General features: G+C 50.4%; 1 protein-coding gene across 1 annotated transcript in view; it reads right to left on the bottom strand.

Annotated features, from left to right (window-relative positions):
- LOC308260032 (uncharacterized protein) overlaps window positions 1–13,726 on the bottom strand; it is a gene marked incomplete at both ends in the record, with an annotated part of 66,021 nt that overhangs the window by 33,003 nt on the left and 19,292 nt on the right. The window contains 4 exons of the mRNA XM_080691369.1: window positions 535–707; window positions 1,389–1,562; window positions 3,282–3,516; window positions 4,086–4,156. Coding sequence (XP_080547495.1) covers window positions 535–707; window positions 1,389–1,562; window positions 3,282–3,516; window positions 4,086–4,156 — 653 coding nt within the window. The remainder of the gene's footprint in view (window positions 1–534; window positions 708–1,388; window positions 1,563–3,281; window positions 3,517–4,085; window positions 4,157–13,726) is intronic.

The following is a 13,726-nucleotide window of genomic DNA, read 5'->3' as shown; positions in this document are numbered from 1 at the left end:
CTCCCAAGCCCTGGGCTTACAGGTGTGTGCCCTTGTGTCTGGCTCACACTACTTATAGACGTCTGCCAGATGAGAACAGGCTCCCATGTTGAAGAGTTAGAGACGTTAAGTAACTTCCAAGCCCACACAGCAATAATAAATGAATTTGAAATGTGGGCCCTGGACCGACTCCAGCGTGAGCAAAAACTTTTTGCTGGTTTGCTTTGTCTTGTCTTCTGCGGTGCAGGGGCTGATCCCGGGCCTCCCATGTGCTAGTCAGCTCACACAAGTACTCTTTCTATGATATATGGTACCCGATGTCCTCATGCCAGGCTTTGATGTCTTTGTGGACAGAGGTGGAGTTAATTTGGTAGCAATGTGCACCAGGGAAGGCACCGAGCCCACTGACCCAAATTATTGTGCTCCTTGCATGTTCTCTCCTTGCCCAAGGGGCTACCTTGGAGCTACCATCTATCCATCTATCTGGCACCAGGGCCCAGCTCCATTGGCAGGGTCCCCAGACCTACACCAGGGTCCACCTGTCCACCTGCTCACCTGGCCCTGGGGTGGTGCTGGGCCACCTTGGTCAGCTCCTCCTCACTGTCGAAGGTCAGGAGCTGCACCCCTCGGCGGGCTGCATACCGGATGTGGGAGATGGCCTTGCAGGGATTGGCAAAGATGATGCGCTGCGGAGCCACGCCCAGGCCCAGCACCTGCTCCAGCTCCCCCTGACAGGTGAAAGCCAGAGTTGGGGCCGCCCTGCTCACCCTCTACTCCTTGGAGGCAGGAACCTTGGCCTGAGCTGATGGGTCTCTACCTTTGATTGAACCCCTACTATGTACAAGGCACAGCACTGGGAGGAATTTTGGCCACATTCCTTTTCCCTTTCTTTTCTTTTCTTTTCTTTTCTTTTCTTTTCTTTTCTTTTCTTTCTTTCTTCTTTCTTTTTAGACTGGAGATTAAACCCAGGGGCATTTAACCTCCAAGTTAAATTTACCTCCACCCCCAGCCCTTTTTCTTATTTTGGGTTATGAAACAGGGTCTTGCTAGGTTGCTGCAAGTTTCACTGAGTTGCTGAAGCTGTCTTTTAACCTGCAATCCTCCTGTCTCAGCCTCCCAAGTACTGGGATTGCAGGCATGCGCCATTATGGCCCAAAGCAGGGTGGACTGTCTGTGGGAGCAGGACGGTGCGTGAGGCTTGACACCCACGCTCCCTGCAGTGTCCAGCTCAGCACCTGCCCTAGTCACACTGCCCAGGGCAAGGCTGGCCACGGTGGAGCATCCATTTGTGCCTTCACAGGCAACTGAGCACTGCAGGGGCCTGGCAGGCTCCACTCCAGGACCCTGACCACCACCTTCCTCCCCACAGCGCGACAGCCCGTCGAGGAGGCAACTGGCAGCAGGCTCACCTGGCTGGCACAGTCGAAGCCCGTGCCCAGGGCGGCCAGGACGCGCAGCACCCAGGGGCTGCTGTTGCACTTCACTGCGTAGAAGGGCCAGACCCGTGGCAGGGCATGGCGGAAGGCCTGATGGCGGCTGGCCAGCACGTCCAGGTCGGCCACCATGAAGGCGTCTTGGTGGTCCTGTCGGGTGGGGACACCAGGAGAGAAGGCTAGAGGGTGGCTCATCGTCTGCAGGGCTCGCAACTTAACAAAATAAGTGCTGTTGCTTTTCCCATTTGGGGAAAACAAAGGCTTAGAAAAGGAAAGTGACTGAGACAGGAGGATCACAGGTTCGAGGCCAGTGTCAGCCACTTAGCAAGGCCCTTAGCAACCTAGTAAGACCCTGTTTCAAAATAAAAAGTTAAAAAAATAGGGCTGGAGGTATAGCTCAGAGGCAGAATGCTCTTGAGTTCAATCCCTAGTAGCACACACACACACACACACACACACACACACACACACTCACTCACAGCTGGATACAGTGGTGCAAGCCTGTAATCCCAGTGTTTGGAAGGCTGAAACAAGAGGATCATGGCTGTGGGCAGCTTCAGCAACTTATTAAGACCCTGTTTCAAAATTTAAAAACTGAAGCCAGGCAGGCATGGTGGCACACACTTGCAATCCCCAGAGCTTGAAAGCTGACACAGGAGGATCATGGCTTCACAGCCAGCCCCAGCAACTTAGTGAGACCCTGTTTCAAAATAAAATAGGGCTGATCTGGGCGTGGTGGCGCACGCTTGTAATCCCCGTGCTTGGGAGGCGGAGACAGGAGGATCTCTCTGGTTCAAAGCCAGCCTTGCTGGCTTAAGAGACCCTGTTTCCAAATAAAAATATAAAATAGGTCTGAGAGTATAACCCGGAGAAGGGTTTCCAGGAACCCCAGTACCACAAAAAAAATAATAAATAAATAAAATAAAATAGGGCTGAAGTTGTGGCTCAGAGATAGAATGGCCCTGGGTTCCATCCTTAGCACCAATAAGAAAAAGAAAGAAAGAAAGAAAGAAAGAAAGAAAGAAAGAAAGAAAGAAAGAAAGAAAGAAAGAAAGAAGCAACCAAGCAAGGAGGGAGGGAGGGAGGGAGAAAGAGGCAGTGGTGTAACTTGGAGGTAGAATGCTCTGGGTTCAATTGCCAGCACCACAAACAAAAAAGAAAAGGAAAGAAGGAAAAATCACTAGCTCAAGAACATATGTCAAAGATGGCAATGAAAAGATTGGAACTGGGTGCTTTAACTCCTTTTATTTTTTGTGGTACTAGGGATTGAACTCAGGGGCATTATACCTCCATACTACACCCTTAGGTCTATTTTATTATTATTATTTTTTAAACAGGGTCTCACTAAGTTGATGAGAATCTCACTACTTGCTGAGGCCGTCCTCGAACCTGCTATCCTCCTGTCTCAGTCTCCTAAGTACTGAGATTATAGGCATGCGCCACCATGCCTAGATTTTTTTTTTCTGTTTTAAAAAGGGCCTCATTGAGTTGCTGAGGATCTTGTGAAGTTACTGAGGCTGGCCTCAAACCTGCGATCCTCTTTCTAGCTTCCCAAGTACTGAGATTACTGATGTGAACCACTGCCCCTGGCTTTGAACTCTTGAAACAAGGAGCAGGAAGGTACTGATCTTTGCAGACCAAAGCTGGGAACAGAATAGCTCTAACCCCCACCCAGGTGGCTGAACTCCAAGGTCCAGGAGAGTGGCCTAGAAGGAACAGAGACTCTCATCTGGGACCCCAGGCTGAAGAGGCCTTGGAAAAAGACTTGTCTGCCTGCCTCACAAGCCCACAACTGGGAACCGCCCTTCTCATCCACCAGAGCAGGAACCCACACTCAGCCTCCCGTGGCCATGGCTTTTCCCTCCATACCGAACCAGACAGCTCCTTGATCTTCCTCAGGACCTCCTGCCGGGCAGATCCCCCAGGCCCCAGGGTGATGAGCTCCGTTGACCGTGGGCTTCCATGGGGCTCCAGACTCTCCTTCGGGCCCCAAAGGGGTGTGCTCACCCCTGAGACTCCAGCAGAGGCCTCTGCCTGGCACTGTCCAGGCATCCTAGAACGGGCTGCTGAGGACCCACCCCCTCCTCCCAGCCCCCTGCTGGCCCTGGGAGCCAGAGTGTCCAGGCCAGTGAGCCCCTTTCCCGCTCCCAGCCCAAGAGCTCCACGGAACCCTGGGGAATCTTCCCATCTGTAGGATGGGCCATTGCCTCAGCCCACCCTTGGTCACAGATGGGCAGCCACCCAGAAGGGGAGCTCTAGCATTCTCTTCCTGCCTCCTTCTGATGTGTATTCACATCCAAGAGGAGAAACAGGCTCAGAAGGAGATACATGGTGTCCAAGATACTCTAGATCCTAGGACATCAGACCTAGGACCTGGGAGATGATGGGGTCCTGCAGCCATATTTCAGAGAGAGAGGGAGAGCGAGAGCAAGAGCGAGGGTGAGAGAGAGAGGGCGAGGGAGAGAGAGAGAGAGAGAGAGAGAGAGAGAGAGAGAGAGAGAGAGAGAGAGAGAGAGAGAGACTTGTCCCAGCTCAAGGGGATTGAGGCGCTGGGTCTGGACCCAATGCTGGCTGCTGCCCCCAGAGCCTAACGTGGGGTCAGCCTGCAGCCAGAGGCTCCTGTTCCACAGCGGGGACAGTGCCTGCAGCCCTCCCCTCGACACCCCAACTCACCTTGAGGCCATGGTGGCCTGCTTCCTCGAAGGAGCACAGGCAGCTGAATCCATGGTGCGCTGGGCTTCTCCCTGTGGGAAGAGCAGACCCCAGCCCCGATCTCAGGAGGTAGGGGACGTGTCTCCCACCTGTCCCTGTCAAACCTCAGCCACCCTTCCTACTCAGAGTAGCCCCAACCTCTGAGGCAGGAGAGATCTCCCCACAACAGGTGCCTGGGGGAAGTGGGCTCCTCTTGGAGTGAGTAAGAGCAACGGCCAGAGCAGAGGGAGCCTGGAGACCCTCCCATGCCCCCCCCCACATGTTCTGCGACCCAGGGACCAGAGGTGACCAGACCACTCCACAGACCAGAGGGGACCCAGGGGTAGAACTGAGACCTCAGGCTCCAATGAGATGTTGTCCCACAGCCTTGAGCGTGAACTGGCCTCTCCTGGATGGACTTTCTTGCCCTCTGCTGCAAATTTAAATGTCTTGCTGGATCCCTACCCTCTCCCCACCCCTTGCTGGCTCTCCCTGGCTGAAGCCAACACCTGGAGGCAGCTCTGCATCTGGAATGTCACCTGCCACCTCCCATGGGGCTACACCCCTCCACGATGCTGCAATCTAAGCCCTCTGTTATTCCAGAGATCAGCCGGGAGCTTCTGTTCTATTGTGCCAGGTTGGCCTGGGTAGGGGTGGGGAGGACCTAGGATGGCAGAGATGGCAGCGCCCAGGTCCTTGTGTGCCTGGGGCGACAGAGATATGCATCTTTACCTAAAAACTAGCTTGCTTGCACCCTTGAACCAGTGATTCATCCTTCCCTGCAGCTTCATCCTGCTTGCAATCTCTCCGTGGCCCTTCCTCCCCAGGACAGCAGAGCGAAGCCCACGGCCTTGGAGTCAGCCTGGCTTACCACTCAAACTACGCGGCTGTGGGCGCGCTACTTGACGGCTTTGAACCTCAGCCTCTTCACCTGCAAAATGGGACCTCAAGGGGCAGGACGAGGACTGAGTAAAATAATATGTAGAAAGTATTCCTTGCTGAGCGTGGTGGCGCACGCTTGTAATCCCCACGCTTGGGAGGCGGAGACAGGAGGATCGCGCAGGTTCGAAGCCAGCCGCGCTGGCTTAAGAGACCCTGTTTCAAAAATATTTTAAAAAAAATAGGTCTGGGAGTGTAGCCTGGAGGTAGAAGGGCTTCCAGGAACCCCAGTACCACAAATAAATAAATAAATAAATAAATAAATAAATAAATAAATAAATAAATAAAGTATATCAGTTACGCTGTTGTTCTTTGGGCGTGGGTTTCTGTCCACACGAATCTTCCTATGGATTGTGATGCCTGGGAGACAGGGCCCCAGTTGCCTTTCAGTGCCTATAGGAGACTCAGCATAGATTTCTCCTCAGTAAATATTTATAGAAGAAATAAATGGATGTCACAGCTGCTGCAGATAGGATCCAGGACTTGGGTGAAGGCCAGTGTGGTATTAGGATATGTATATTTTGGTTTTCATCTATAGCTCCTGGCTCAAAACTCCATCCTTAGAAACGAAAACTTCTTCCCCGAGGCAGGTTATGAAAGTGTGTGTGTGTGTGTGTGTGTGTGTGTGTGTGTGTGTGTGTGTGGTACTGGGGCTTGAACCCAGGGGCATTCTACTTCCAAGCTATACCCCCAGCCCTCTTTTTTTTTTTTTAATTTAAGACAGGCTTTCAGCAAGTTGCTAAGACTAGTCTCGAACCTACAATCCTCCTGTCTCAGCCTCCCAAGTACTGGCATTACAGGCATGCACCACCACTTAGCTAGGTTGCAGAAACACTTCTCAGCCTTCTGTCCCAGGGCCAGCTACAAAGAAAGTCTCTGGGCTATTCCTGTCTGATAGTAGGTAATGAGACCCTCCTCATCCCTGAGGGTCCTGCTCCATGCCCTGGAGGGAGGAGGCTGCAGAAAGAGGCCAGGAGGAATGCGTAGGCTGCTGGCCTTTTTGGGTTTCCTCACACAGACTGTGAGCATCAGATATACAGTGAAGTCTCTGTGAAAAGCCAAGACAGGGTTCTGGAGAGCTTCTCTCTGGATTGCTGAACACATGGGGTTCCTGGAGGGTGGTGCCCAGAGAGCTCCTGGAAGCCCTGCGTCCCTCTGTCACCCCTAACCCGACTCGTCTCTTCATCTGCCTGATTTGTAATATTCTTCACAATAAACTGTCAAACAGAAACTCGAGTTTTTCTGAGTTCTCTGAACTGCTTGAACAATGTAATCAACCCTGAAGAGGGCCTTTGGGAGGCGACTTCATAGCCAGTGGTCAGCAGCCCAGGTGATTCCATGGGGCTTGTGACTGACAGTGCAGGGAGAAGGCAGATGGGGCCTGGGCGCTCCACCTGTGGGATCCAAGGCTCTCTCCAGCTAGACGCTGTCAGAGCTGAGCTGGCCGTAGAGACACCAGCGGCTGTTCGCTGTAGCCAGATGTGTGGGAAGAAACCCGCAGACCTTCTGGGGCCACAGGCAGCTCCTGTGTTGACTATGATGTGAGGAGAAGCAGGTGACGTGCTTTCCCAACGCAGCTGTGTGACTCTGTATCCTGTTAGGAATTCAGAATAGAAACATCAGCAGACAGAATGAACAGTCCAGAGATGGTGCTCAGAGCAGGAGATTCGACGCATCGCCGAGATTTGCTGGTGGTGGAGCACAGATTCACAGCATGGCAAGAGCAGCCTGCTTAGAGGCTCACCTCTCACTAAAAACACGCAAAGTGGGTTAGAGAGCTAAATACATCTTTTAACTACACCATTTTTTTAAATGAAGGAAATGGAAATTATCGCATTACATCTTTAAGAAAGAGGACCCTCTAAGCTTGAACGTGACCAGAGAGGACCACTGTGAAGAATCAACAAGCCTTATGGTACATAAATGATGTACATTCGTGTGTGTGTGTGTGTGTGTGTGTGTGTGTGTGTGTGTGTGTGTGTGAGACTGGGGGTGGAACCCAGGGGCATTTTACCTCCAAGCTACACCTCTAGCCCTATTTTATTTTTATTTTTGATACAGGGTCTTCTAATTTGAGATCCTCTTGTCTCAGCTTCCCAAGGACTGGGATTACAGGCATGTACCACTGCACCTAGCTTGCACCAATTAAAAAATTCTCAGAAAAACCCAACAACTTCGAAGCCAGGTCTGGTGGAAACTGCCTATAATCCCAGTGCTTGGGAGACTGAGACAGATTGATCACAAATTTGAGGCTAGCCTCAGCTGGTTAGTGAGGATCTTTGAAACTTAGTGAGACCCTATTTCAAAAAAATAAAAGTAAATAGGACTGACAGAGGTAGAACACCACTGGGTTCAATCCTCAGTACAATACACAAACAAACACACTTGGAAGGCTGCCCGGAGCTGTGGTCTCCTTCAGCCTCCCCTCCCAGCAAGGCGGCCTGTAGCAATCACAGACATGGCTCCCTCCACCCAGCCAGCCCTGCTCTGGGCCAAACGCCCCCAGTTCCCATCGCCCATCCTCCTCCTTTTCACAGACACAACACACAGACCCACAACACCGACACACAGACCGCAACTTCACAGTCCATTGTCACAATCGAGTGTCCCAGCTCAGAGCCCTGAGAAACAGCGCAACAGGAACTTCTCAGGGTGGGGCCTGAGTCCCTTTGTGCTGTGACTTGGTTTCCTGCGTGACCCTGCAGGAGGCTGGGGAGTCATCCCAGAGGGACCACCCCATGCCCGGTTCAGCCCAAGGACGCCCGTGGGGCCCAGCCGACCTCCCCTGCCCCTCCCAAGCAGGACGTGCCCTGACCTCTCCGGGGTGTTATGGCACATTTCAGTACCGGTAAGTGAGTACTCTGATGAACGTGGCTCACAGGGAAGAGGGAGATTATGATCCTTATTTACTTATTTATTTATTGTGGTGCTGGGGATTGAACCAGGGGCATTCTGCCTCTAGCCCTATTTTATTTTTATTTTGAAACAGGGTCTCACTAGGTTGTTGTCTCACTACTTGCTAAGGCTGTCCTTGAACTTGCGATCCTCCTGTCTCTGTCTCCCAAGTACTGGGATTACAGGCATGTGCCTGGCTCCCCCAGCCCTTCCTTCCTTTCCTTTTCTTTCTTTCCTTTTCTTCCTTTCCTTTTCTTTCTTTCTTTCTTTCTTCCCTCCCTCCCTCCCTCCCTCCCTCCCTCCCTCCCTCCCTCCCTTCTTTCTTTCTTTCTTTCTTTCTTTCTTTCTTTCTTTCTTCCGTTCTTTTGCGGTACTGGGGATGGAATCCAGGGGCATTCTATCTCCAAGCTACACCCCCAGCCCTGTTTTTTCTTCTTTATTTTAAAACAGGATTTCACTAAGCTGTGGAGAATCTCACTAAGTGGCTGAGGCTGACCACGAACCTTTGATCCTCCTGCCTCAGCTTCCCAAGTACTAGGATTACAAGTGTGTGCCACCATGCCTGGCTTTTTCCCCCCAGTACTGGAGATGGAACCCAGAGGTATTCTACCTCTGAGCTATACCTCCAGCCCTGTTTTTATTCTTTATTTTGAAACAGGGTTTCACTGAGTTGCAGAGGGCCTCACTAAGTAGCTGAGACTGGCTTTGAACCTGTGATCCTCCTGTCTCAGCCTCCTAAGTACTGGAATTAGAGGCGTGTGCTACCGTGCCTGGCTTTTTTTTTTTTTTAAATGAGCAAATTAAGAGAAGGTAAATGACTTGCTGAAGATGCATGGCTGAGACCCCACAGATCCTGGTTCTGGTGCCTGTATGTACTCTTGGGTTATAGAAGTTCAACACAGTGTACTTGGGAGGCTGAGACAGGAGAATCACGGGTTCAAGAATAGCCTTAGCAACTTATTGAGGTCTTCAGAAATTTAGCGAGTCTCTGTTTTAAAATAAGAAATAGAATAGGAAGCAGGGCGTGGTGGTGCACGCCTGTAATCCCAGCTTTCGGGAGCCCGAGACAGGAGGATTGTGGTTCGATGACAGCCTCAGCTACTTAGTGAGGCCCTTTGCAACTCAGTGAGACCCTGTTTCAAAATAAAGAATAAAAAATTGGGCTGAGAATGTAGCTCAAAGGTAGAATGCCCCTGGGTTCCATCCCCAGTACCACAAAAAAAAAAAAAAAGAAGAAAGAAAGAAAGAATGAAAGAAAGAGAAAAAAGAAAAGAAATAGAATCAGACTGTAAAGGAGTCTTCTGAGAACATGGAGGGCAAGTGAGGACAAAGTCCAGAGGCCTCTTTCATACAAGGAGGATGTGGACTTGAGGTCGGCGCACCACCAGGTGTGGCTTAAACACATCCACCTGTTATGCTCTCTCTGAAAGGATTCTCCATTGGGGCTTATAAAAAGACAAGTTTAACCTTGTCTTGCCTTAGGCCCAGCCTGAGTTCCCTTCTGGAAGTCTGACCCTCTTTGTTTAATTCTCCCAATAAAAGTAATGCTGTTGGAGTTCGTGGCTTCTGGAGGAGTTGAGCCCTCTGTTCCAGCAGAAACTTCATTCCAGTGTGCCCAGGATTTCTTTGGTTTTGACTCACAATGGGGCTGGGTATATATATAGCTCAGAGATATAATGCCCCTGGGTTCAATCCCAAGTGCTATACACATGTGCATGCGTGCATGCGCGCACATGCACACACACACACACACACACACACACACACAGAATAAAGAATAAAAGAGAGAATGTGAAAAAGAAAAAGGAAAGAAAAGAGAAAGTAGGGAGCCAGGCGTGGTGGTGCACGCTTGTAATCCCAGCGCTTGGGAGGCTGAGACAGGAGGATTGCACAGGTTCAAAGCCTGCCTCAGCCTCTTAGTGAGGCTCTCAGCAACTTAGTGAGACTCTGTTTCCAAATAAAGAATTAAATAGGTCTGGGAGTATAGCTGGGAGGTAGAAAAGCCTCTGGGTTCCACCCCCATTACAAAGAAAGAAAGAAAGAAAGAAAGAAAGAAAGAAAGAAAGAAAATGGAAGGAAAGAAGGGGAGAAAGAGAGAAGGGAAGGAAGGAAGGAAGGAGAAAAGAAAAGAAATAGAGAGAGCCAGGTGTGGTGGTGCATGCATTCAGGAGGCTGAGACAGAAGGATCGTGGTTTGTGGCCAGCCTCAGCTACTTAGTGAGGCCCTTTGCAACTTAGTGAGACCCTGTTTCAAAATAAAGAATAAAAATAGGGCTGAGGGTATAGTTCAGAGGTCGAATGCCCCTGGGTTCCATCCACAGTACTAGAAAGAAGGAAGGAAGGAAGGAAGGAAGGAAGGAAGGAAGGAAGGAAGGAAGGCAGGCAGGCAGGCAGGCAGGCAGGCAAGACATAGTTAATATTAAGTAAACTACAGGCCTGGAATGTTGGCACACATCTGTAATACCAGTAATTGGGAGGCTGAGAGAAAAGGATCACAGGTTCAAGGCCAGCCTCAGCAACTTAGTAAAACTCAACAACCTAGCAAGAAGCTGTTTCAAAACAAAAAAAAGCCAGGCATGGTGGCGCACGCTTATAATCCCTGCGCTTGGGAGCCTGAGACAGGAGGATCGCGCAGGTTCGAAGCCAGCTTCACTGGCTTAGGAGACCCTGTTTCCAAAAAATAAAATAGGTCTGGGAGTGTAGCCCTGAGGTAGAAGGGCTTCCAGGAACCCCAGCACCACCAAAAAAAAAAAAAAAAAAAAAAAAAAAATTTTTTTTTTTTGGTGGTACTGAGGATGGAACCCAGGGGCCTTCTACCTCCAGGCTACACTCCCAGACCTATTTTATATTTTATTTGGAAACAGGGTCTCTTAAGCCAGATGAGGCTGACTTCGAACCTGTGCGATCCTCCTGTCTCAGCCTCCCAAGGGAGGGGATTACAAGCGTGTGCCACCACGCCCGGCTTCAAAACAAAACATTTTAAAAAGGGCTGAGACCCTCTACTCTAGGAGCTGAATCAGCCTTTAAAAACCAAAGGGGCAGAGGGGGGAAACTCACAGAAACTTTACAAGGATGTCGAGGTGTTACAGGCGTGTTCTTAGGGAAGACCTCTTTGATAAATGAAGCATGAGTCTCTGAGAGAGACAAGAGCCAAAAAGTCAACCTCTTCCTCCCCTCAGATTTATGAATTTTCCAAGTAGAGAAAAAAGCATCACTCCATCAAGATCAAAGCTCAGAAAGGCGAGAAGGAAAGTGAGAAGACCAGAGATTCCCTTGAGATGGAAGTATGTCTGGTTTTTTTTTTTTTTTTTTTTTTGGTGGTACTGGGGTTCCTGGAAGCCCTCCTTCCTCCGGGCTACACTCCCAGACCTATTTTATATTTTTGAAACAGGGTCTCTTACGCCAGCACGGCTGGCTTCGAACCTGCGCGATCCTCCTGTCTCCGCCTCCCAAGCGCGGGGATTACAAGCGTGCGCCACCACGCCCAGCAGTTTTTTTGTAACATACATGGTCTGTATTCTAGACAGCACATTTCATAGGAAACCCTATTTAATAGTCCTCATAAAATAAATACTTCCTTTGCATTAAAAATACAAAAAGGGGGGGCTGAGAGTGTAGCTTAGAGTAGGATAGTCCCTGGGTTAAGTTCCCAATATCGCAAATAAATCACAGCAGTATCTACTGCTACAATGATGATGATGATGATGTCAGAGGTAGAAACGTGTGTGTGTGTGTGTGTGTGTGTGTGTGTGTGTGTGTGTATGTGTAAGAGAAAGAGAGGGAGAGAAAGAGAAGAAAGAGAGAGGGACAGACAGAGACAGAGACAGAGGCACTGGGATTGAGCCCAGAGCTTCACAGGTGTAGACAGGCACTGTCCCATTGAGCTACACTGAAGTTTTTATGTTCTATTTTGACACAGCCTTGAGCTTGTGATCCTCTTGCTTCAGACTCCTGAGCCGCTGAGATGACAAGTTAAGCTCCTAGCTAGAAAGGCCTTGAATGATGATGAGAACCAGGAATTCTGAAGCCTATTCTCAGTGCCTCTGTGGTAATCAATCAAAATCTGTGGCTCTGGAGCTGGGCGTGATGGCGCACGTTCGTAATCCCAGGACTCGGGAGGCTGAGACAGAAGACCACAGTTCACAGACAACCTCAGATACTTTATGAGACCCTGTTTTATTTTACTTATTTATTTATTTATTTATTATTTTTGTGGTACTGGGATTCCTGGAAACCCTTCTACCTCCGGGCTACACTCCCAGACCCATTTTATACTTTTTTATTTGGAAACAGGGTCTCTTAAGCCAGCGCAGCTGGCTTCGAACCTGCGCGATCCTCCTGTCTCCGCCTCCCAAGCGCGGGGATTACAAGCGTGCGCCACCACGCCCGGCAAGAGACCCTGTTTTAAAATAAAGAATAAAAAAGAGGGCTGAGGGTGTAGCTCGGAGGTTCAATCCCCAGTACCCCCTCCCAAAAAATGTGGCTTTTCATTCTAGAAAAATGTTACGTAAATATTAATTCTTAGGTTAAGAACCACTGGTTGAATCTATTCCTTCTGATATTCTCAATGAACTTGAATGAAGCCAGGCATGGTGGTGCACACTTATAGTCCCAGTACTTGGGAGGGGGGAGACAGGAGGATCACAGATTCAAGGCCAGCCTCAGCAACTTAGCAAGGCCCTCAGCAACGGAGTGAAAGCCTCTTTCAAAATAAAGAATAGAATAGGGCTGGGAGTATAGCCCAGAGAAAGACCACCCCTGGGTTCAGTCTCTAGTATAGAAAGGAAGAAAGGGAAGAGGGAAGGAAGGAAGGAAGGAAGGGGACAAACTTGAATGCAATGAGGACACTGGACCCTAGGGACAGACTGCCAGTCGGGTACCTGATTCATCAAGTACTAGGAAGTCACCGAGCATCGTCCACACGTGGGACATGGAGCCCTTAACAGCAGCTCCTCTGTCTCCTGGAAGCCTGGCCTCTAGATCGTGGCAGATTCAGTGCACGGTGGGGGAAATGAGGTGGTTTCCACTTTCCACCTGCTGCCGAAGAGAGGCTGAGAGCAGGGTGTGGAGGTGCGTGCCCCTAATTCCAGTATCTGGGAGGCTGAGACAGTAGGATCGTAGGTTTGAGGCCAGCCTCAGCAACGTAGCGAGGCTGTTAGCAATTTAGCGAGATTCTGTTTCCAGATAAAAAATGAAATCGTTCCAGGAGTGTAGGTTGGAGGTAGAATGCTCCTGCTGTACCACACACACAAAGAGCGCATGGTGGCACACGCCTGTGATGATAGGATGTGGGAGGCTGAGATAGGAGGACCGCAGGTTCAGCCCCTTCCCCGCTGGGTCAGCTCTGCTCTGTTCCCATCGCCCGTCCTCCTCCTCCTCAGTCGCCATGTAACTGACCCAAAGTCACACAGACCGCAACTTCACGGTCCACTGTCACAATCGAGTGTCCCAGCTCAGAGCCCTGAGAGACTCAACAGGAACTTCTCGGGGTGGGGCCTGAGTTCCTTTGTGCTGTGACTTGGTTTCCTGCGTGACCCTGCAGGAGGCTGGGGAGTCATCCCAGAGGGACCACCCCATGCCCGTGGGGCCCAGCCGACCTCCCCTGCCCCTCCCAAGCAGGACCGTGCCCTGACCTCCCCGAGATGTGTTCTGGCCCATTCCAACATCAGCAAATAAGTACTTTCACGAACATGGTCATGAATACTTCGGGGCGTGCTCCTGCATACTTTAACGAGCCTGAGTCAAGCCAACTCGAGTCCTGATACTGAGTCCAAGAACTTACACATGCTG

The sequence above is a fragment of the Muscardinus avellanarius genome (assembly GCF_963383645.1).
Source record: "Muscardinus avellanarius genome assembly, chromosome: 3".
NCBI classification, from domain to species: Eukaryota; Metazoa; Chordata; class Mammalia; order Rodentia; family Gliridae; genus Muscardinus; species Muscardinus avellanarius.
The sequence above is the reverse complement of the archived record's forward strand: the minus strand, read 5'-3'. Positions and strand labels throughout refer to the sequence as shown.